General features: G+C 41.7%; 1 protein-coding gene across 3 annotated transcripts in view; it reads left to right on the forward strand.

The window, feature by feature from the left end:
* ndrg3a (ndrg family member 3a) overlaps positions 1 to 21,207 on the forward strand; it is a 31,390-nt gene extending 10,183 nt beyond the window's left edge. The window contains exons 2-17 of one of the 3 annotated variants that reach the window (XM_020086931.2): positions 3,196 to 3,279; positions 5,247 to 5,279; positions 13,886 to 13,991; positions 14,116 to 14,236; positions 14,513 to 14,575; positions 14,667 to 14,727; positions 15,674 to 15,760; positions 16,832 to 16,888; positions 17,328 to 17,431; positions 17,689 to 17,754; positions 17,841 to 17,892; positions 18,017 to 18,064; positions 18,151 to 18,186; positions 18,287 to 18,338; positions 19,588 to 19,626; positions 20,220 to 21,207. In XM_020086931.2, coding sequence (XP_019942490.1) covers positions 3,223 to 3,279; positions 5,247 to 5,279; positions 13,886 to 13,991; positions 14,116 to 14,236; positions 14,513 to 14,575; positions 14,667 to 14,727; positions 15,674 to 15,760; positions 16,832 to 16,888; positions 17,328 to 17,431; positions 17,689 to 17,754; positions 17,841 to 17,892; positions 18,017 to 18,064; positions 18,151 to 18,186; positions 18,287 to 18,338; positions 19,588 to 19,626; positions 20,220 to 20,392 — 1,155 coding nt within the window. In that variant the 5' untranslated portion in view covers positions 3,196 to 3,222 and the 3' untranslated portion in view covers positions 20,393 to 21,207. Of the gene's footprint in view, positions 1 to 3,195; positions 3,280 to 5,246; positions 5,280 to 9,707; positions 10,141 to 13,885; positions 13,992 to 14,115; positions 14,237 to 14,512; positions 14,576 to 14,666; positions 14,728 to 15,673; positions 15,761 to 16,831; positions 16,889 to 17,327; positions 17,432 to 17,688; positions 17,755 to 17,840; positions 17,893 to 18,016; positions 18,065 to 18,150; positions 18,187 to 18,286; positions 18,339 to 19,587; positions 19,627 to 20,219 lie in introns of those variants that run through there. The other 2 variants (XM_020086932.2, XM_020086934.2) reach the window with 2 other exon arrangements.
* Positions 21,208 to 21,645: the final 438 nt, after the last annotated feature.

Genomic DNA, 21,645 nt, shown 5'->3' on the forward strand with positions numbered 1-21,645 from the left:
TGCACCTCAGCATTAAGGTAAAGGCCCGTCCCCTCTCTTCTTCCAGCAGCAGAAATGATAGGATAATATGTGTGAGGTAGGCAGCAGTGCTTGCCAACATGAGAGGGACTCTCGGAGTGATGCCAGATAAGTTATCCATTTATTAAATTGACAGATTTCAAAATGTCCTAGCAATTCTTTAGATGAGGTCATTGGGCCAGAATTCAAAACTTCCTGGTCCCCTTGGTTTTAGCACTGAAACTAGGCTGTAGTAAAGGCTGACCTTCACTACGTGGGGTGGACCATGGGATTTACCTCTGATACAATTTGTATCTGCAGCTACATTCTGTGTGGGGAAATGGAGCTGAAGAATAAATGAGGGAAATGATATGTGAGGGTCAGCATGCAATTTGTGTAACTCCTCAAGCATAAGAGCTGAGCAAAACAGATTCTGGTGACTGTTTGTGAGTCTGTTACAACAGATAGTCCTGCTGTTGAGGCTGGAAGGACCCTCAATCCATCCCCCATCCTGCTCCTCATTAGTTATTTGAGACACACAAGCTGCCCGGTTACTTAGTGGAATTTCCCTCCTTTCTTCTGGGACGACTTCTCCTGATATTCTATTGCAGTTACACTAATCCTTTCTGTCATATCTTGAAAGTCTGCATGGCTGATCTAGGTTTGGGAGATTGTCAGAGAGTAAACGATGCTGAAAGCAGTAAGCACATGTTTAGAGCTTCTCCTAATCAATTCCTGTCACTTTTTCCACTATGTATATTCCCCTTGCCTCCCATCTCTCCCTTGGGGTTAGCCTGGCTTAGAATAAACATCAGCAACCAGCTTTGTCTCTATGGCAACAGCTGCGCAGGATGAACAGTAGAGCAGGCATGGAGTAGGTAAGATGGGGTTTGGATGGCGGAAGATGATGCTAAATGTGAGCTGGTGTTCTTTAAGGTGATTTGTTGCAAGGTTAAGGACTGTGAGATCTGCTAGAGCCTACAGTTGTTCTATTTCTATCAGGTGGACACCAAAGGATGAAGCGCAGGATTTCAGTGGGTGAGTGATGGTCCTTTGTTGCTTGGGTAGCCTAGTATAAGGGGGTCAGTGGGGTTGGGCTATGAAAGCCACCCAGTCAATCTGTCAGTTGTTTTAAGCCCACCCTGACCCCGTCTCTTCCTTAACACCTCGATTACCCGGCTAGCCAGCTACAATTAAGGCGGCCTTGTACCTTCATCCCACTTTCTGTGACAGCCTGAGGAAGTATTGGATTGGTCTGGCCAATACACCCAATCTGCTCAAGCACGCAGAGTATTTGTTTTTCTTTTTTCCTTGTTCACTTGTCTAAATATTATTTAGTTCCACACTTGAGCCGGATTTGTCAGCAGGGATTTTGCTGGGCATGTTTTCACTCCCCATACTGATGGCTGAGTACCTTCAATGCCTGGTGTTTCTACATGTTTTTCCAACTCTGTTTTTATGTAATTTGAGGATTGTGCTCAGTTGCACCCATCTGTTTCCCTGGTTGTTTACTAGCAAGGTACAGTCTGTTTCTAGAGCAGGATGACCTATGACCCGATTCATGCGTCATCGGGCAGCTGCCTGTTCAGACCTTTGTCATGCAATCGGAGAATGAAACTGCTGGTAGCACAGACATGATGTGGCATCAACATTGCGGGTACTTCCTGTTAACTGGCTGCAAAACTCATCACTAACCGATCCTGAAGGTTTCCTGATACCAGCAGCTCAAGGTCATTCTAAGGGGGTTGGCTCTGTCTTAGGAAGCGATTATAGCTGCTTCTCTTGGCTACTTCTCAACCCAATTGCATTTGCCCTCAATTATTGCATTTTGCGATAGCATCATGTGCATATGTTCAGATAAATGCAAGGCTCATGGTAGTGCAGGCTCATGTGTGTCTTCCCGTTGTAAGCATTGACCTCGAGGAGGCAGAGACTCTATCTGCTATTTTGTGCAACATGAGCCACTCGCCTGGGCACAGTCAGGTAATTCAATACCACTTCCTGTCCTCACCTTGTGCAAACAGGCAAAGCTGATGAGGTACCATTTCAGGGACAGTGGGGGGAGGGGGGCATTTTTGTGTCAACCGTCTGCTTGGTATTTACGTGCACGGACAATGGCTTCCTTTCGGAGGGAAAAAAAATGAGGCTGGCTTTAGAGCCTCATGGTAAACCTGGCCTGATCTGTCTTTGTGTGTGTGCATGTTTGAACATCACCTGTGTGGACTCAAAGTGTGACCTTCTCCTGAGAACTGAACGGAAAAAATGCCCTCTATGTCTATAAGGCTGGCTCTTGTACAGTATTATTATAACACACAGTACAAATCACATTGTGCTAGTGTGGAATCAGGAAAGCTAAGTACCCCATTCAGAAAGAAAGAGATGCTGTCAGGACTGAACTTGTGATACAGCTACCTGTCGCCATGAACTACATCTGCTTCTACACAATTAATAATTTAATTAGTCAATTTTATTTAATTTTATTTAACTATGTTTGATATGTTGTAATTGGGAGCTGAATACCTGATGAGTTTTGGGTTAAGTTTGTGATGTGATGTGTATCTTTCACAATCTCCTGACATTTTACAGGTTTACCAATTAATATTTGACAAACAGCCAACAGCCACTATTAAACATAGACCAAACATTACAGCTGTGGTTGCTGATCCTGGAAAAGCTATGGTTACACTTAGGAAATATACAACTGATACATCTCATCAACTCCCATCAGCCGTCTTGTCAAAGCTCTGCCCCTAAAACACATGAACACACACTGTATGCTAGAGGATGACTTTTCTGTGACTTGCTCGCTAATGTGTGGCTATCGTCTCTGCTTCAGCGGTGATAGCCTCACGTGCAGCGAGAGCAGGGACAAGGGTGCTGGCAGGCAGGGGACAGAATTAAAATGATTGGTCATGTCCATTGCAATCCTATGAGGGCCACAGACACTGGCTTTTTTCAGAGGACTTTTTATTGATGGCTTTCGTAAAGTGATGAGGATTTCAATAAATAACAAAAAGGGTTTCAGAAACAATTTACCAACCATAGCTTTTCATCAACCAGTCAGGTCGGAATATTCTGTTCCTTCATTCATTTTGACAGAGGAATAGGAATGTTGCCAATGCTTCAGATTTTCTTGCCTAACTGCTTATTAAATGTTCATAAGTGATAGTAATGTTTTTCTCTCTTCTTCTTGAACAGAGGGTTTTACAGTGACCAGAGAGGAAGATGGATGAGTTACAGGATGTACAGCTGACTGAGATCAAGCCACTGCTGACCAATAAGGTGAGTTAAGGTGAAAACAGAGGAGTAACAAGCTGCTGAGGCAACAGACATAGAGCTGTGCACATGAACACATCTGTATCATCACACAGATAAAGTGAACCGATATATGGTGTGTTCTAAAAGTAAATGAGCACACCATATGGTTTTCCCAGGCAAATACATACGCTAATACACTAGACATGCACACTCTGCAGTTCCGTTCATCATAGTGAATTATTCATATCTTCTCGACTGTCGAGTGGAAAACGAAAAGAAGAGAGAGCACGACAGAGCAAGTTAATAGAAAAAGAGAGGTAATAGACGGAATGAGGCAAGACAGATGAAGAAATAGGGAGCGCATAATGAAAAACAGGCAGGAGGACAGGCAAGCAAAAGACTGATCAAAAGAAGCAGGAAGATACCGCTCTACAGAACTTCAAAGACTAGCGAGTGAGAGACAGATGCATGGAGGAGAAAAAAACAAAATTAGATGAAAGCTCTTCCTCTCTCCTTCTGCCCTTCTCCTATATTTCTGTTTGTCAGACTGTGTGGTTGTGGTGGTTAAGGTGTGACTGTGGTGGTTAAGGTAGATATCTTGTTTAGATGACATAGTAAGGATATACATCATAAAAAAACACAAGGTTAGAAAACTGGCACTGACCTCTTACTCCACCTAGTGGCCAGCTCAATAAATAGACAAGCAGGAGCTTTGAATGAAGTTAGAGAGATGATGACATGATAACTGATGAAAGAGACTTCTCATTTTCTCTCTGATCCTCTGCTGAAGTGATCAAAACAAGTTGTGATTACTGTTCAGATTATATGATGCAGCAAAGTAGATGGGAAACTGAGTACTCTCTGCAGCAGCCACATAAACATATCAATGGTAAAGATGAGGTTATGGTCAATGCTCAGAATGTACTATTATAGTTTACTTCAGAGAAACACATACATAGTAATGAGGGAGTTAATGGGCTAATTTACTGTTAGGCTAATATAACAGTTGGCGTGACAATATTGATATAATAATATTGATGCATTGAGCCATCTTGCAATGCCCTCGCTCTCCTCAGTATGCTGAAGTGGCCAACTATGATCAAGGAGCTTTGTTAACAGTCCTAAAAACTCAGTATACAGTATATCTAGGAGCTAATGCAGTTCAATTATCATGAATTCAATGCAAGGACGTTTCTTCCCGTATCCACCTTAATAGGGATTCTACCATACTTGGCACAGAACAGCATTTAAGAAACAGAAAAGAGTAGATTTTGGCTAGAAATATGTTTTTACGATGATTCCTGCTGAGCAGCTATTTCAGTGGGGAGACAAGTTTGTACCCAAGGGTCTAGAGGCAGATGGTATCAACTGGTCTGGCCTACAACTGAATCCCACAAGAAGTTTCTCTCTTGTCTGCGTCCCACTCTCACTTCTCTGCCCATGTACTGTGTAGCCTCCTGCTGACTGAATAAAGCCAAAACACCAACTGAGATAATATGTAAAAATACTTCACCATTAATAATGTTCTACACAGCAAAGTATTTTTCTTTTAAACCAACGGAAGTCATTTCTCCTGATGTTGTCTATAATGATGTTGATTTAAGATGCATAAAAGATTTGCTTCTACTTTGTGTCACAATCGGCTGGACCAATAGATCCATAAACAACAACATGAAGTATTAGTCACAGTTAGCTAAACCCATCCATATCCTAAAATATGCTGCAGGTACATTACACAGAGCTCGCTTTTAATTTCATGCAGTTTGCTGCAAACTGGGCACAGTTCTCTGCCTGGATCTAAAAGATGCCACACGTAAATTTTTACTGTAGTATAATGATTTATGTTTTTATCTCTTTCTGACAAAATAAGTTACGAACCAAAGATTTTAACAAATGGACAAAGGTAAAACACATGCTCCTTGGTTGATGTAAATATCTCATCTTTGAGACTGTGTTATATGTAATAACTTTCTTCTTTACTTTTCTTGCAGAATGCTCGTAACTTTCAAGACTTTGACTGTCAGGTGAGTGATGCTCTTTGATCCTCCCTAAAGTGCTGTTGTTCAATTTGTTGGGGGGGTAGCGATCATGCTAGTGAAAGGGGATTGAGTACTGGGACGTGGCCCCATTCTTACCCCCCTACTGCTGAGCATATTCGTTTGCTTGCCCTACATCTGAACATTGTTCATCGCCAGCAGTATCCAGTTTTACCACACAACACGTGCTTGCAGAATGTTTTGCCAAAACAGGAAAATAGTAGATCAACATCATAACAGGCCCCTTCCTGATTAAACGTCTGTTGTTTGCGTAATGCCTTGTGCAGAGTTGTACATTTCAAACCACAAAGCAACAAATATTTGTGATATTTGTAGGGGTGGTTCTCTTGTTTCTGCTTGTGTGATGGATATAGGTGATCTTTACAGATATCGTTGTTGTTCAAGGTAATGTCCTCCACAGTATGAGGAGTGTTGTAGAGACTGTTTGCCTTTTCACTGTATTCTACTTTGCCTCTCAGTCTCAGTCTTTTATTGGGATAATATAATAATAATAATAATCATTCAAGAAAAAGTGATACTGGCCTTGAGTGGGCACTGCTCCAGATCCCTTTATTTGCATGGGGAATGAGACTGCACTCTGCTTCTGTGCTGTTCTGCATTCAATGAGTCTCTTGCATGAGGAGTGGAAGCAGCCTCTCTTCTGTAGTTCATGAGCATCGTGACTGCAAAGGGTTAAACCTTTCATCCCTTTCTCACTTTTCTGCAGTCACGGCTGCTTCCAGCATCCCACCAGAACTAAATATAGCTGCTGCAGTCAGGATAGGAGAATGCGCATGTTAGCAGGAGCAGGCATGCTACATGTTCCCCAGCATTCAGTCCTGTCTACATTGACACTAATTTATAAAATGCTATTCTTTGCACAGATGGTCTTGTGATTCAGTCCAGATCCCTAGTTGTAATTTAAAGAGAGTATCAGAATTTGTCTCAGGAACATTGAGTGAGAGACTTCAGTGTATTTGACCTTATTTCCATGGCAGCCATTTTGACCTCACACAGTCACATTCAGAAAAGTTATTAACATAAATCCTGATAATTTATTGAATTCTATTTGGAAGTTTTTGCATTTGTGTGTCAAAAAGATTAGTTAAGCAACATCTGATTTAGCTTTTTAAAATATCTACTCGTAAAAATGCTTCTTATAAAATGTGTTACTGATCTTGGCTTGGAACAATTAGAATGTGTACATGAATACAAATTTTCTTTCTGAATTCATAGTTTGGATTATATAAGAAAGTGAAATGCAAGTATTTTTTAAAACATTTTAAACTGTGAGGGCAGAAATTATGGGAAAAGGTGTGTTGGTAGCTTACTTGCTTTTTAGCAGTTAGCTACAGTTTCTATCAAATTACATAACTCAGCTGGTCAAAGATAACTAGATGAAATGAGAATTTGTATTCCCCTAGATTTTGATAAATGACAATAGTAAATATTTTTCTTATGCATGTCTCGTGAACAGAGCTGGACTGAACTCAAATGTGATGCAAACTTAAACATATTCATTCTTATAATAAGATGTTTATTTTAATTGAACCTGACTAGTGCTGTCACATGCTGTGATAAAGTAGGAGCCCATATGCAGTACAAGAATATATTGTGTGGGAGGGGTCATCCCCGCTGCACCATCTCTGTGCAGCCAGCGTGACATTCCAGCAGCTGGGGGACAAATCGTCAAAACGTCTCTGCTGCTACATCTCCCACCACAGGTGGTCTACAGGTACTGCAACAGTCATGTCACAACCCTGAGCAGTGTGCAGTCAGCATGAGGATGGTGGTGGAAGTGAGGCGGGGTCATAGAGAAGAACCTAAAGGCCAAGGGTGTAGTGCTGCAGTCCTGTAGTCTCTCATGATGTTCTACTCAGGCCACTGTGAGGTGAGGGAGGGAGGGAGGTAGTAGTGAGTCAGCCTCCTTTACCCATGGGATCTGCTGTTTTAAGTGCATACTTAAGAACACAGGGTTGCTGTACTTCAGGGAGATGGAAAGGGCTGACTGTACACTTTAAAAATAGAACATAGTCAGGTTTATGGGGTTTGCTGTGGAGAGCGAAATGTTGAGATATTTGCCTCTGTGGAATCTTTGCTTGATGTGTTTTTAATATTGTCTAAAATGTTCTGTGAGGTTTTAAATGTGTCCGTTTATTACTTTTAATATGTTTTTCCATATAGGATAATAATTTTTACTTATTATTTGCCTGAGACACCATTTATCTTCTTGACCTTGTGCCTATGCAATGGCACAAAGACTAGAAAATAAAATTGTCTACTTTCTTACATAAGCTGCCAAGTCATTCAATGTTTCATTCAATCCTCACTGTCCCAGTAAACTCAGCAGAGGGCGCCATAAGCATGGTCATTGTGCGTCTGGAGGGCTCTGATGTGTGAAGTATTTTTAGTCTTTTCTGTCTGCAGTGCTTTTTCATGCTGTTGTATGTCTATTCTGAAAATCCTAAAGTTAAGCCTAGGCTTCACAATGGATTTCTAAGTCGTAGATCATTCACCATCTCAGAGGAGGATAAATGTGATCATACTGCATGGTTGATTTCATATCATGTTATAGACATTTTTTTATTCGCGGAAGAATATTTACCTCAGATGCTGCTTTTGAACTGAGCTCTGCAGAACAGCAGGAGTCCTATGATGGCAGAGTCCTGCTAAAACACTTGATGACTCACAAAGCGGCACCTGCTCTATCGAGGAAAGGGCGTGGTTGTGTTCGTTCGTTACACATGAGTTGATTGTGATTGCATGTAGGTATAAATGGTGATCATCACAATTTACACGTACTTAGTAACATTCACTTCATCACAGTCTGATGAGTCTTATCTTTTTTTTTTAAACCTTACCCTGGAAAACAGTCTGTGGAAAACAAACAGTGCACATGCAACTCTGTTGTGGTATCATATTGTACAAAAATCACCAAATGCATTTTTATTTCAATATTTATTTCTCAGTAAATGCATATCATAATTTACAGCACTCCACAAATAAATATCAATTAAAATACAAATGAAACCCAATTAATTAAATAAGTAGAAAAAGTAAAAGAGAAAGGGGGAGAAAGTAAATGCATATTTTCATACCATTTGTTAACTCTGGTTTGTATAGTGTGGAGTGTATAGTTCCTTCAATACACACAGTACATTTGTGTCAGTGGCACCCTCTGTGGGTTAGGACGGGAACAATTCAAAGGATAAACTACAGTTAACACCCAAACGTGTTATTGTGTTTGTTAATGACTAACCAATGAAGCATTTCCCTGTCTGTGTAATAACTCCCTGTCCTGCACTGCTAGCAGTTGTGCATGTGACAGAGGAGAGTAAAAAAAGAACAGATCAATAAACTATATGTATCAAATGACTCAGTGGGAGGTTTAGAGGAACCAGATCCTCTTATGTAGGGTTTTAAATGTTCGACAGTGAGAGAGGGGGTTGTATTTTATGGTAAGCCTCAAACATAAGGAAGAATGGATAATTTATCTTTATATGTTAACGCTGATATAGATGCTGTGTTCTACTGCAATTTTAAAGGGATAGTTCACCCGAAAATGAAATCGAAAAACACAACATGACTCTTTACTGCATGTGCGGTGTCATTCAAGTGTCTGCAAGCCCCCGACATTCATATTCCACACAAAACAGTTGCCATCATGGTGTGGCTATGTCCGCTAGCTTCGCTACTTCCGGTAGTTGACATTTAGGCTTAAAACACTGGAAAGTCAAATATGAATGTTGGGGCTTGCAGACACTTGAATTACACCGCACGAGCAGGATGTTGTGTTTTTCTGTTGCTTTATTAGGTCTGAAGAAGAGGCTGCCTGTGCAAAAACGGCTGGCCTCAAACACCCACTCCTCCATCGGGTGATGAGTATATAATAAGTGAATTTCCATTTATCATGGAACTATCCATTTAACACGATAAAGCAGTGTGCAGCATGAGCCAACATTTGCTGATGTATGTCAGACACCGTTCAGACTGCTTTAGGGTTGTGCCTCTGAGTCATTCACCTTTGCAATTGTAAGTTATTATATCATTAATATTATTTCTGATTATAGTCATTCACATAATCATACATCTCATGTAGGAGCTGGGGTCAATTGGATTCTTCTCCCTTAACAAGGTGAAGCTGGAGGCAGAAGTCAAATCTCAGTGATGAGCAGCCATTTTGCTGATGCTGAATACATCCCAGGGTGAACTCTTTCCTCTCCTCTTGCAAGTATCACTGTGTGACGTTAGCAGCCTGCCCATTTTTCCTGGACTGCCTCTGCATCCCTTGCACCCCGTCACCCCTCTTTTCCCTCCCACTCTCCCCCTCCTCCTTCTCTCCTTTCTCGTCTAAGCCCCACCCTCTCCCTCTACCCACCTGACCCTCCGCAATCCAATTAAACGCACCGATGGCTGGATGTAGAGACGCGTTGTGACTGCCAAGCACAAACTGCAATCTCACTCTCTCCTCCCACTTCAGTCTCTTTTCCTCCTCTCTTTCCCACCTCTTGTCTCTGTCTCTCTCTTGTTGTCTCTGCATCTTGCCCACCCCTTTGCGTCAGCTTTCATTCAGATTATTCACCCATCTCCGCCTCACTCCCTCTGCTGTGTCTTTTTCCTCCCTCTCTTCATCTCTGCCTTGTTGCTTGCTGCTCTAGCCTCCTCACCCTACATTCCTCCCTTCCTACTAAAGCTCCCTCCCTCCGCCTCCTTCTCCTCCTCCTTTTGGAGATCTTCAGAGCTGCCCAGCACACACTTGCACATAGCATAACACACTCCTCTCCTGCGTGGGAAAAACATGTCAGCTATTCTGGACCTGGACCAGATTGCATGCTCTGGGAATGGAGTGGTGAGTGACAAATGCGTCTTGCCTGCCATGACACACCTGGCTGGGTCCTTGCAGTAGAGGGTTCTGGTTCAGAATAGGAGGGGGTTGCTGTGTGTTTTTTTCACCTAAGACAGGGTGACAGCAGCTGGATCCAGGAAATGGAAAGCTGCTGGTGGTCTTTGCTTGCTTGCTTGTCACCACCTTCAGCAGATGGCTGAGACTTTGGGCTTTTTCTCTTTGGGCAGCTGCTAGTGTGGACTCAACATTTGTTGTGTGCTTGTGTGTCTACAGGTCACACAGTGTCCATGTTTGTACAGACTCAGCACAGGCGAAACATGCCCGGGGTGCAGTGGTGCAGTTTAATGTGATGATATGAAAGATGCATGTGTTTTGTGCTCAAGTGTCTCTAAATCTGCAAATGCCACAGTCAAAGGATGTGTATGAGAGTTCTCAGTGTGTGAGTGTGTTGTCCATCAATAGGGTCACTGGTATTTGTGTCTTTGTTTCTGTCTGCATCAAATGTTTCTTTTGTCTTTGTATCCATAACTGGAGGGATTGAAGTACACACACACACTCACATGCACACACACACGCACACACACACACACGCACACAGCAGTAACACACACAGCAGTAACACACCAGAACCACTGTAGTGGCTCCCTCCCTCCCTTGTAGAGACCTTGAGTTTGTAGCTTCATCATCCCACTGCTTCGATGACAAACGCTTACTGTGTGAATGCTGCAGGTGGGGAGCGCTCTGTGTCAAAAAGGGAGCAGGGTGGCATGTACCTGGGATGATCCCACATACGAACATATTGTGTGACGGTGTGGATTTGTATGCATCTGTTTGTGTATGTGTAGACTAAAGCCATTGGTAGGCTGTTGGATGTTTCTGCCCTGTAATTCTGCTCTTCAGGGAGGGTGGGAGGGATTGATGAGTGAATGATTGCAGGACAGAATGATATATTGCTGTCCTTTTCTCATCTCACCCCACCTCCCTCACTCTTCTACATTCTAGGACCAAAACCCCAAGACCATACCTCCCCCGCTGGCCTTGGGAAGGCTCCCTGAAGCTCCAATTCTCAAAGCATAAACCCCCTACTCAGTATTCCTGTCTCACATACAACCTCCCAAATACAGATACACTTATTGTCCAACTGCAACCCCCACCATGAATGTATGAACAGGGGAGAAGGTTGCTGTCAATGCAGTGCTCTCCTTCTTTTCCCCCTCTAGCTGTCTAGGTTAACAGCCTCGCCCTATGTCTGTTTTCTTCTGATGCTTTAGTGTGTAGACGTATACCCATATGATTGTGTGTGTGTTCGTCTGACAGGAAATGATGAGAGTCAGAGCTCTCAGATCAATACAGCTTATAAACTATGCCAAAAGCTAAATAGAAAAATAAGAGGCACTTCACTCTCTTTCCATTGCCCTCTTTTCCATAGTTCTTCACCCTTGTTCTTGCAGGACGGGGCTGGAACGACGTGATAAATTAAACCCATGCACCCCCTCTGTTTTAAGGCACACCCTTCTGTTAGTCATATGACTCCCCCTGTCTTCATTCCTCCTGTCTCTGTCACTCGGTCCTTGCTTTCACGCTCTATTTTCTCCCATCCACTTCAAGACTCTCTCCATCCCTTTTTCTATTTGTTTCACCTTTACCGATACTAGTTTTCTGGATACAGATATAACCCACTATATAGGTTGTTATACTTTTATTGTTCAGATCTTAGTTTTTCTTTATTGCATTTATAGATTTGTATTAGTACATGTACATATTTGTACATAGTGCATCTGTTCAATGCATACGACAATAATGGTATATCTGTTATAGGACGATATCTGTCATGCTCTTACTTCCCCCCTCTGTTAACATCACAATTACATTTCAGTGGTGGGGCACACATGTCTGCTTTTTCTGGCGCATGTACAGCACACACACATGACAGAAGGCCGACAAACAAGTATGTTTGCCTTGTATATCAGACCAAAGTGTCTTTTTCGACACAGGGTGTCCTTGACTCTGTCCTTGACTAAAAAGGAAAAACTCTGCACCACCACAGCCGTTGAGAGTTTCCACTGCGTCTTTAACTGGTTGATCTGCCTCTTAATAGGCGTAGGTTGTAGAATTGTTTCATATCTGCCCTGACATGAACGTTAACCTTTCTGTCAGCAGAAGGGTTTCATCAGGTTTTATTCCATCTCAGGAAGAGGGACATTCAGTAGCTGTGGACTGTTCCACACTATCAGTAGCAGGCAGTGTGAATTACTTTGTGTTATTTTGCATAGTTTTTTCACGTTCGGTGCGACCGGCTAATCTCTGCACCAACACCCACTCAAATGAAGATGTCTCATTCTGTCACTGACAGGACAAACAATTCCCTCGTTTCTCTCTCGATGTGACCATTTCAAATAACAGATAGGCAAATTACTGCAGCCCTGTCCTTGACAATCAACCTTCATCCCCTTAGGAGTGTGACATATGTCCGTCAGCCAAACGCCTGCAGTGGGAACACAGGGCGAGAAGTGTACAGTCAGAGTCACGCTTCCTCTGTGTCTCACAGTCATAACCTGCATCTCTCATCCGCCCAGGCTCGCTCTCTGTATTATTGATGACTAGTGGGCCTTGAGACCAGACGAGCTCTGGGCTCCGCCCGCTGCACCCTCTCTATGCAGTACACACACACACACACACACACACACACACACACACACACACACATGCAGATAGCTACGTCATGGACAGTGTTGTATGCAGCACGTCATGCTAACCTTGGGAAATGTGTTTGTTTGTGTTGTATAAAATGATGCTGTGTTTCTGCGGAAAGTCTAGCTTTGTCACCTCCCGTACGTTCTATCTCTCCCAATCATGTCACGTACCGCACTCTTTCTGACTCCCATAAGCACCACAAGCCTGTTTTTGCTGTGTCATCTCTTAACCACTCTCCACCATTTAGCTCAAGAAAATGTCATTTGATTAATTTCTTTTACTGAAGCACCATAAAGTACTAATGTAGGGCTTCCTTGTGCTTTATAGGGAAATTAATTCTAAAGAAAGCAGTGAGCGATTGGATCTGGTGTTGGCTCCTTGAATTCGAATGGGTCTTTCTGCAAAGACATTCAACAAGTCAAATGAGTCATAGTTGTGAAAGCGCTGTGGGTTTCAGACCATTGGATATAAACTCTTTTTCCCAACTGAAAAAAAGGCAGTTTCTCAGACAGCCTGTTCAGTGCATTGTTTGTCCAAGGGCACAGGGGATGTGTGGTGGAGATGAGAGGGGCATGCTTTGCATCCTTAATCTGATGTTTACCCAAATGTTGTGTTGGTCTGTGGGTGTTTACTTGAGGGAATACATTTCCTCTGTGTTTGATTGTTGTGTATAAAATAATTCTTTCTTTGTTCAAGCTTGGTGGTAGTCTTGATATAGGTCGTACATTGAGCACTACTTATTTGTTATTATTCTGCAACTATATTTTTATGCTCAGTTATCAAATGTGAGTCATTTTGGGATTTCTGGCTCAAGGATCCCCGTTTACGTCAATGTGCTAGTTTGACAGGAGAGGAAAAATGAACAACATGGGCTTGTTTATTGTAATGAAGAAGTATGTCACCCACTTGAAACACTACGGTTCCTTGGATGATAAAGTTCTGGCTTAAATTAGGTTTTAGCTTCAATGTTTTTTAATTTAGTAAAATAACAGCAGAATTATCCTTTGAATGTTGAACAAAATAGTTCAACTCTTTTCTTTTTTTGTGGTTGCAGGAGCATGACATCGAGACTCCCCATGGCGTTCTCCATGTGACAATGAGAGGCGTTCCCAAGGGCAACAGACCCGTCATCCTCACCTATCACGACATCGGCCTCAACCGTAAGTCAGCCAGTAACAGACTTGTCACTGCACAATGTCCTGGGTGTGGTGACACTGTTTTGTTTTAGCCTCTGCATCTCAGAGCCACACTCAGTGTGTCTTCCTTTTATCTGCACCTTTCCAGACAAGTCGTGCTTCAATACCCTGTTCAACTATGAGGATATGCAGGAGATCACGCAGCACTTTGCAGTGGTTCATGTGGACGCACCCGGCCAGCAGGAAGGAGCACCTCCCTTTCCCAGTGGGTGGGTGTCAGTCTGGTTTTATCTCCTCTGATAAATGGGAATTCATTTACTTCACTGCTGTCGGAGGAGCTGCAGTCAATTGTTTGGTCAGAATGTAAAGTGAGATGGTCGTTCATTTGTTAATTGAAGCACATTAATTATTAAACCAGTCTGTCAAAATCTCAACGTGTGTGAGTATTACAATTAATGAACAGTTTAATTTCTCATATTGATTCAAATTAGGAATTGAGCCTGTATGAACTCACACTGACTTGCATGTTTTTCATCTGTCTGCAGTTATCGCTACCCGACCATGGATGAGTTGGCTGAAATGCTGCCCTCTGTGATGACTCAGCTCAAGTAAATGCTTCTCCTTTTTGGTAGCTGATGATAATGTGCATACATTGATTATTCATCTTCAGTCTTGTGGTAACTGACCGTTTCTGTGCAGGGTCAACAGTGTGATTGGGATTGGCGTGGGTGCAGGAGCATATGTCCTCAGCCGCTTTGCAGTGAGTCCACAACAGGATCAGAGCATCTACAGTCAACCTTCTTTATTTATCTTTTCTTTGTCTGCGTCCCATTCTTTTTTTGACACCTGGTTGTAATGAGTGAAGGTTTTCAGGCCGAACAGCTCATTACACTGAACATTAAAGCCTTCAATCATGCCCACACAGGCCATCGGGTTGCTCTACGTGTAATGCAAACACTGCCATTCCCCTGATGATGAATCACCTCTGCAATTCTCTCCTTTTTTATTTGCTTTTGTCTTTTTTCCACACTCAAAACAGCGAAGCTAAAATAACCACAACCTGTGTACAATAGAACAGGGAGAGCCAGAAGTGAAGGAGAGGAGCAAGCGAGCACTGCAAGATGAATAATGAAGAAGATAGATAGTGAGGGGTAAAAAAAGGGATTGGGATTTCTAACACCAGGCTCTCTGTGGAGAGTCTGCTCTTGCTTACAATTAATGAAGGAAAATTGATTCTGAAATGCATTTGCTTTAAGCCGCTTGGAACTAAATGCATTTACCCTTGATAGATTTATAGCAGCTGTTGCTGCATTGCATTTGCATCTTGTTGAAAGCAGCATCCGCAGTATTCCCTCGGCATCGGACGTGATAGATCTTAGATTTCCACTGACATCCTCTTTCTGCCAGTAACAAAACCGTACCCTTTAATTTAGAATGACGCCGTATTCCATATTCATTGTTTCTTGTTTTTGTTTGAACTGACATGCTTCACTTTTCATCTTGTTTTCATGTCTAGAGATCATTGCAGTGTTTTATCCTCTTTCGCACTATTGAGAGAATACACAAAATCAAACTAAACCAGGCTAAACGATACTGTAGATGTAGAGAAAAATGAAAACTACAAGCAAACAAAAAGAAAAACACTGTAAAGGAAAGACAAAATCGTACTGTTTAGTTGATGTTGACACATGTTCTCCCCTTCCCAGCTGAACAACCCCACTCTGGTGGAGGGACTGGTCCTCATTAATGTTGACCCATGTGCAGAAGGATGGATTGACTGGGCAGCGTCAAAGGTCTGTATTACCATCATAACACTATAAACCTAGAAAGTCTTCAGTGCATTCTGCAGCACAGAGCATTTACTTAAATAATTCAGCTCAGTTTCAAGCCTTTTGTGAGGTTGTTATTAATGAATGTTGGAGTTCACCCTCCCATTTATATGCTCTCCATCTTATCAGTACAATTGTAAGCTCAATATTTTGTTATTTATTCCCATCATTTAATTTATTCCATCTGAAGCCAGAAGTAAATTACTTGCTTCTAAACAATGCTATACTGTTTTAAAGGGCCTTAAAAACGATAAACACTAGATTTTTTCCAGCGAGGGTCGTTTTACTGTGCTTTTGGAAGTAATAGCATTAAAGACAAAGGTAGAGGCTCTAATCCTGTGTTAATTTGATGATACCTGCTGTTTTTAAGTTTGGAACTCACCAAAGTTAATGAAAACTAAGTAAACGTGTTAGAGCAGCATGCACTGTAGAGTCTTTATGTGTTCCCTCATTTGGATTAGCTTCATTTCGCGAGGATTAATTGGCTTTAGGTCCAGAGCACGATAGTTCACAATGCTGCAGTGTAATCCTTTATTATAACACTGTATACAATGTTGTGTGTCCTGTGCAAGATTGTTCAGGGATAACATTCTTTGCTGTGTTGCACACAGTCATGGAGCAAGAGGGGGGCTTTGTCCCATGTACATTTAATACATTACACACTACATCTGTTCTACTCAAACTGTCTGACTCAAACTAACAAGGTTTCAGAAGGAAATTATAAGAACATTCTTCATGATGTGTTCTTTTTTAAGATTTGTGTTGTTTTCGTTGCTGTGCTTGTATTGAATAATGACAGTAGAAGGAGAGAGAGAGATATGAGACTTATAGACAATATTGTGTGTGCCACTAAGTCATCAAGACAGGTCATTCTTCACAGTTTCTAAATGTTTAACACAGCATCTCTGTGTATTTTTCAACTTCGATATTACACTGCATTAAATATGTTTATGACCATGTTGCCATAACCTTGAGGTTTAAGAATAGTTGAACGTGGTTTGGGATAACTGGATCTGTCTTTTTCCTGTTGTGCAGTTGACCGGATGGACTAGTAATTTGGTGGATATCGTCATGGCTCACCACTTCAGCACTGTGAGTTTTTCTTTCAGTACTGTATTACTCACCCTCTGCTGTTTCTTAATATCATTGACCTTTTTCATTCACGATATTAAAAAGTAACTAAACCACAGGAGGCTTTTTCTAATTTCCCTGGATATGTTGCTATTATTACAAACATTTAATAATGATTCTATTTCCATCCTCCTGGATCTGGAGAGTGCTAAATTGTGGCATGTTGACTCAGTTTGATAACTGACAACTAACTAACACTAAGCAGACTGTTTGTACAGTCCCTCAGCTGGTCTAGATGATTAATGCAAACAGCTCGGTGTATGTTCAAAACATAGTACTTACATTCACTTTATTTCAAGTCTAGCTCTTCTTCATTTCAACCTTTATTTTCTCCTTATTACTTTTAAAGTGTGAAAAAGATTTCCTCTTTGGATCTTACTAACTCTTCTCTGTTCACCAGGACGAGCTGACAGAGAACCAGGAGCTGATCCAGACCTACCGTCTCCATATCGCCCAGGACATCAACCAGGATAACCTGGCCCTCTTCTGTGGCTCTTACCAATAGTAAGATACAGCACATAATATTGCCTTTGCCAAGGAGGTTATTTTTCAGCTGCGTTTGTTTTTATGTTAGCAGTATTAGGCAAAATCAAACCCTGCTGTCAGCCAGACCTGAATACATAGAAAAAAGCAATGTATAGAGAATATAGATCTTTATGTTTAATCATGAGGTGCACTGAAAAGCAGCATTTCTAACCAGTCACCTTAAGTTTGAACAAAGTTTCTGCTCCACAAACTCATAATTTGCTTCCCTGTACTAGTCGTCATGACCTGGAGATCGAGAGGCCCATCGTGGGTCTGAACGAGGACACAGTCAACACACTAACGTAGGTTTTCAACACAAAGGCACGTTTGTCTCTGAGTATACACAGTGCTATTTGAGAATAATTGCACCTAATCTGTTGCTATGCAGGTGCCCTTCATTGCTGGTGGTTGGGGACACATCACCTGCTGTGGAGGCTGTGGTGAGTTAATCGGCTCACATCTCAATAACTGAAGAGGCTTGGAGAAGAGTTTTCATATAACTAAAAGATAAGCTTTTGTTTCTTGTTTTCAAGCTCAGTATTAACCTGTCGTTGATGTTTTAAGGTGGAGTGCAATTCCAGGCTAAATCCAACCAAGACCACGCTGCTCAAGGTGAAGGTTTTATGATGTACAAAATATGGCATTCATTTTGTCATTGCACAAAGGATTTATTCATGAGGCCGATGATGTTCTTTCAGATGGCTGACTGTGGAGGCTTACCCCAGGTTGTGCAGGTGGGTTTTTGATTTATTTATTTTTTTGATGAACATCCATGTCATCTTACAGTGTTGTGTCTAAATCATTTTCTTACGTTTAACCTTTCTCTTTTCACAGCCAGGGAAACTTGCTGAGGCCTTCAAGTACTTTGTTCAGGGCATGGGCTACAGTAAGTAATCATGTTCACATCTCTGACCTCACCTGAGTAAAAACATCTGAATATGTAATGAAACTGCTTTAAACTAGCTGTATCAAATAGTCACTGTCCAACGAATGTTTACAGACTAACACCTCTTTGGGCTTACGTGTTTGTGGTCAAGGTTTATCTGTGTTCCTCACTGAATTTCCTGTTGACATGAGTGACTGCAATGCCAAATGTTACTCGCTGAGGCGTGTTTGCACCGCAGTCATTTCAGGGCTGTTGCTAAATACCCCTGCTGATCCAGTTTGTAGTGTGGCCACCAATGCATGAAAAGACATGGTTTTTTTGTCTACCTAATCACGGAGAGGCAGCCTGTGCAACTGGGTGGATGCTGACGCCATTTCCTCTATGCTCTTTGCAGTGTTTGGCACCCACAGCCCTCAGTAGGTGAGGTGTATTGAGGTGTATGTCCTTTTAGCATGACATAAATGACAAAAGTACATGAGATGTACTGAACAGCAAATAATTTCCTGTTCAGTATAGAGTTGGCCTCAGAAAAAACTGTTTTGTTTTGCCTGGTGTGCTTTTCTTTTCTATCCAGATCTGTTTAATGATGCAGTCTCTTTCTACAGAGACTTAAAGTGCATACTTAAACAGGCCTTCAGATTTTTACAGTCATTCATCTGCAGAGAGGAAATCAAACACAAATATGTCAGACCATATTGACTTACAGCGCCAAACAGACTCTGATCCATGGATGGATGAAGTCATTAACAATGGTCTTCTTGCTCTGGCCACACAGATATGACGTGTGTGTGTGTGTCTGTGTATGTGTGTTTCCGTAATGCTGTTCCCAAACCCTTCACCATGGGAGGCACTCTGGGGTGTAGCTAGTATGTCACCATTGCTTCAAATGCCACCGAGTCCCACTGTTGAGTAAATGCCACTGCAGGATTAAACAGATTAAAAAGAGTGTGTTTTTTTTAGCACAGAGAACATGTGGATAATAAATCTTAACACCTCAGCATGTGTCTAAAAGCTGTTTTTCCTTCATTAACACATTGCCACAGTGCGAAATACAAAAGGGAAACAGGCAAAAAGAGCAATAAACTAAGCTTCTAGTTTGCACACATACTATGATTTCTTACGTGCTGTTGCTGTAATAGAGCCGCAGTCTGAATCACAAACACACTGAGGTAGGGTAAAGCAATATAAGGGCTACCTTTTCAACATTTCTCCCTTTCTCCTTCTTCCTTTCTTCAATCATTGCTTCCAGTTCCCTACGTTCTTCTCAGTCACCTGAGCAACGAATCAGGTATCGGGTTCTTAGGCAGCTGCCAGACTAGAATGCTCTGAACCCTATGGCCTCCACACTGGATGAATGTCAATGTATGCACAAACTCTCCAGAGAGCAGCAGTTTTACATAGATGTCAAACAGTGTGGTGGATGCACTGAGTATCACACACAGTGAGATTGTTTTGCATACTTTGACACACATTCATCTCCCTGCAGGAGTTTAGTTGTTCCTGATAGCATGGAATCCGTCTTCAGTGTCCTAGTTTCTTGCATGACCTGCTGGTTTTGCTTCCCATTAGTTGAGTTGGATTGCTACTCCTGTATTTTGCTTTTGTTCTGTTTTAATTTGTTTCTAAAATAGACGTGTGCAGTATTTTTTGTTACTTAATTTATTTTTATTTGACGAATCTCCATATTTGAGAATTGTTTGCATGGTAAGCAATTTTGTTGGTGCTGTATTGAGCTGTGAAAGTGATCCAGCACTGTAGTGGGTGAGTGAGTGAGTGAGTGAGTGAGTGTGTGTGTGTGTGTGTGTGTGTGTGTCTGTGTGTCTGTGTGTCTGTGTGTCTGTGTGTGTGTGAGTGGCATATTAATGGATGTTTCTGTTCCAGTGCCGTCAGCAGGAATGACTCGTCTGGCTCGCTCACGCACCACCTCCTCTTCCAGCATCACTTCCATGGACAGCAGTCGCAGTCGCAACAACCTCAACAGCCTGCTGGAGGGCAGTGCCACCGGGGGCCTGGACAACCAGTCCAGACCCCAGACCATGGAAGTCTCCTGCTAAACCCCAACCCCATGCACCCTCCTATAGTAACTTATGTGCCCTCCCCTCCCTCTTTCTCTCTCATCTCACTCCTTAGCAGTTCAGCACTAGGAGGATCTGTAACAAACTATGTGATTAGAAAAGCAGGTGTAATAAATATATTAACAGATGCATATTATTAAATATTATATTAAATACACTGTCAGTCACATTCTAGAAACCGTAACTACATTCAGATGTGTATAGAAATGGTCAAACCGTTATGTCGACTCAACTGTCCATCGTCACCCTCGTCTATTTATTTTTTTTCTCACATTCTTTGTTTATATGTCTTCACACACATTATAGAAATCCTCCTTTGTAATTTTGTGTTCTAATTTAATTGCACGATACAAGACTTTTATTATTTGAACTGATCTCTTCTGGTGTGGGCTCTCAAAATGTGGGTTATACTGAAATAGGTTTGCAGTCTGTAATTACAATGATGCCAGAACAAGTGATGTAAAGGAAGAACAACTGCATAGCACACTAACTAGAACTAAGTCAGAGCTGAACAGAGAACATGAAAAGAACATTCAGTGTTGTGTACCAGTAAGTCCAGTAACTCTCTTTCCTTTTTGTAAGTGAACTCATCATCTCCTTTTTCGCTCTTTCTGATTTGTGTTGATGTTTTTGTTCAGTTGTTTAAATGATTCACTGATGTTTTAACAACATTTAACAAGTGGGGTCTGATGTGAAAAGTCTGAGTTCCTTCACTGAGGAGCCCAGTGGTGCTTCTCACTGTCTGCTGATACCACTCATTTATATTACTACTGAATAAAGCTACAACATGAGAACATGTCTGCTCTGCTTGTTTATTAATGTAAGGACATTAGGACATATTTAAATGAAAGAAAGAAAGTAGAATATATGTGTCAGTGCAGTGAGAGACTTTACCTCTTCTCTTCGTGGAAAAGTTAGGTTACTGTGGTGTGATTGTTTCCAACCTCACTATTTCCTGTGATAACTGTTGTCACAGATGAGGCGTCTATAATTAGCACTGAAACAAAAAAAAGGTTAGCTGCTGTGCGATGAGGTGATTGACGCAACTGAAAAGTTGTCGAGAACATGGGGAACAGCGTTAATCTGATGTTCAAGTCATCACAGTTCACTGTAAAACACAGTCACAACACATTTCCTCGACAGATGTCAAAGATAAATTAACTCTAAAAATATCTTGCGTACATTCATTGCAGTAAAAGATAATAAGATGAACCTTTACTGATCCTCTGTAT

Source organism: Paralichthys olivaceus, chromosome 2 (genome assembly GCF_024713975.1).
Source record: "Paralichthys olivaceus isolate ysfri-2021 chromosome 2, ASM2471397v2, whole genome shotgun sequence".
Taxonomy (NCBI): Eukaryota; Metazoa; Chordata; class Actinopteri; order Pleuronectiformes; family Paralichthyidae; genus Paralichthys; species Paralichthys olivaceus.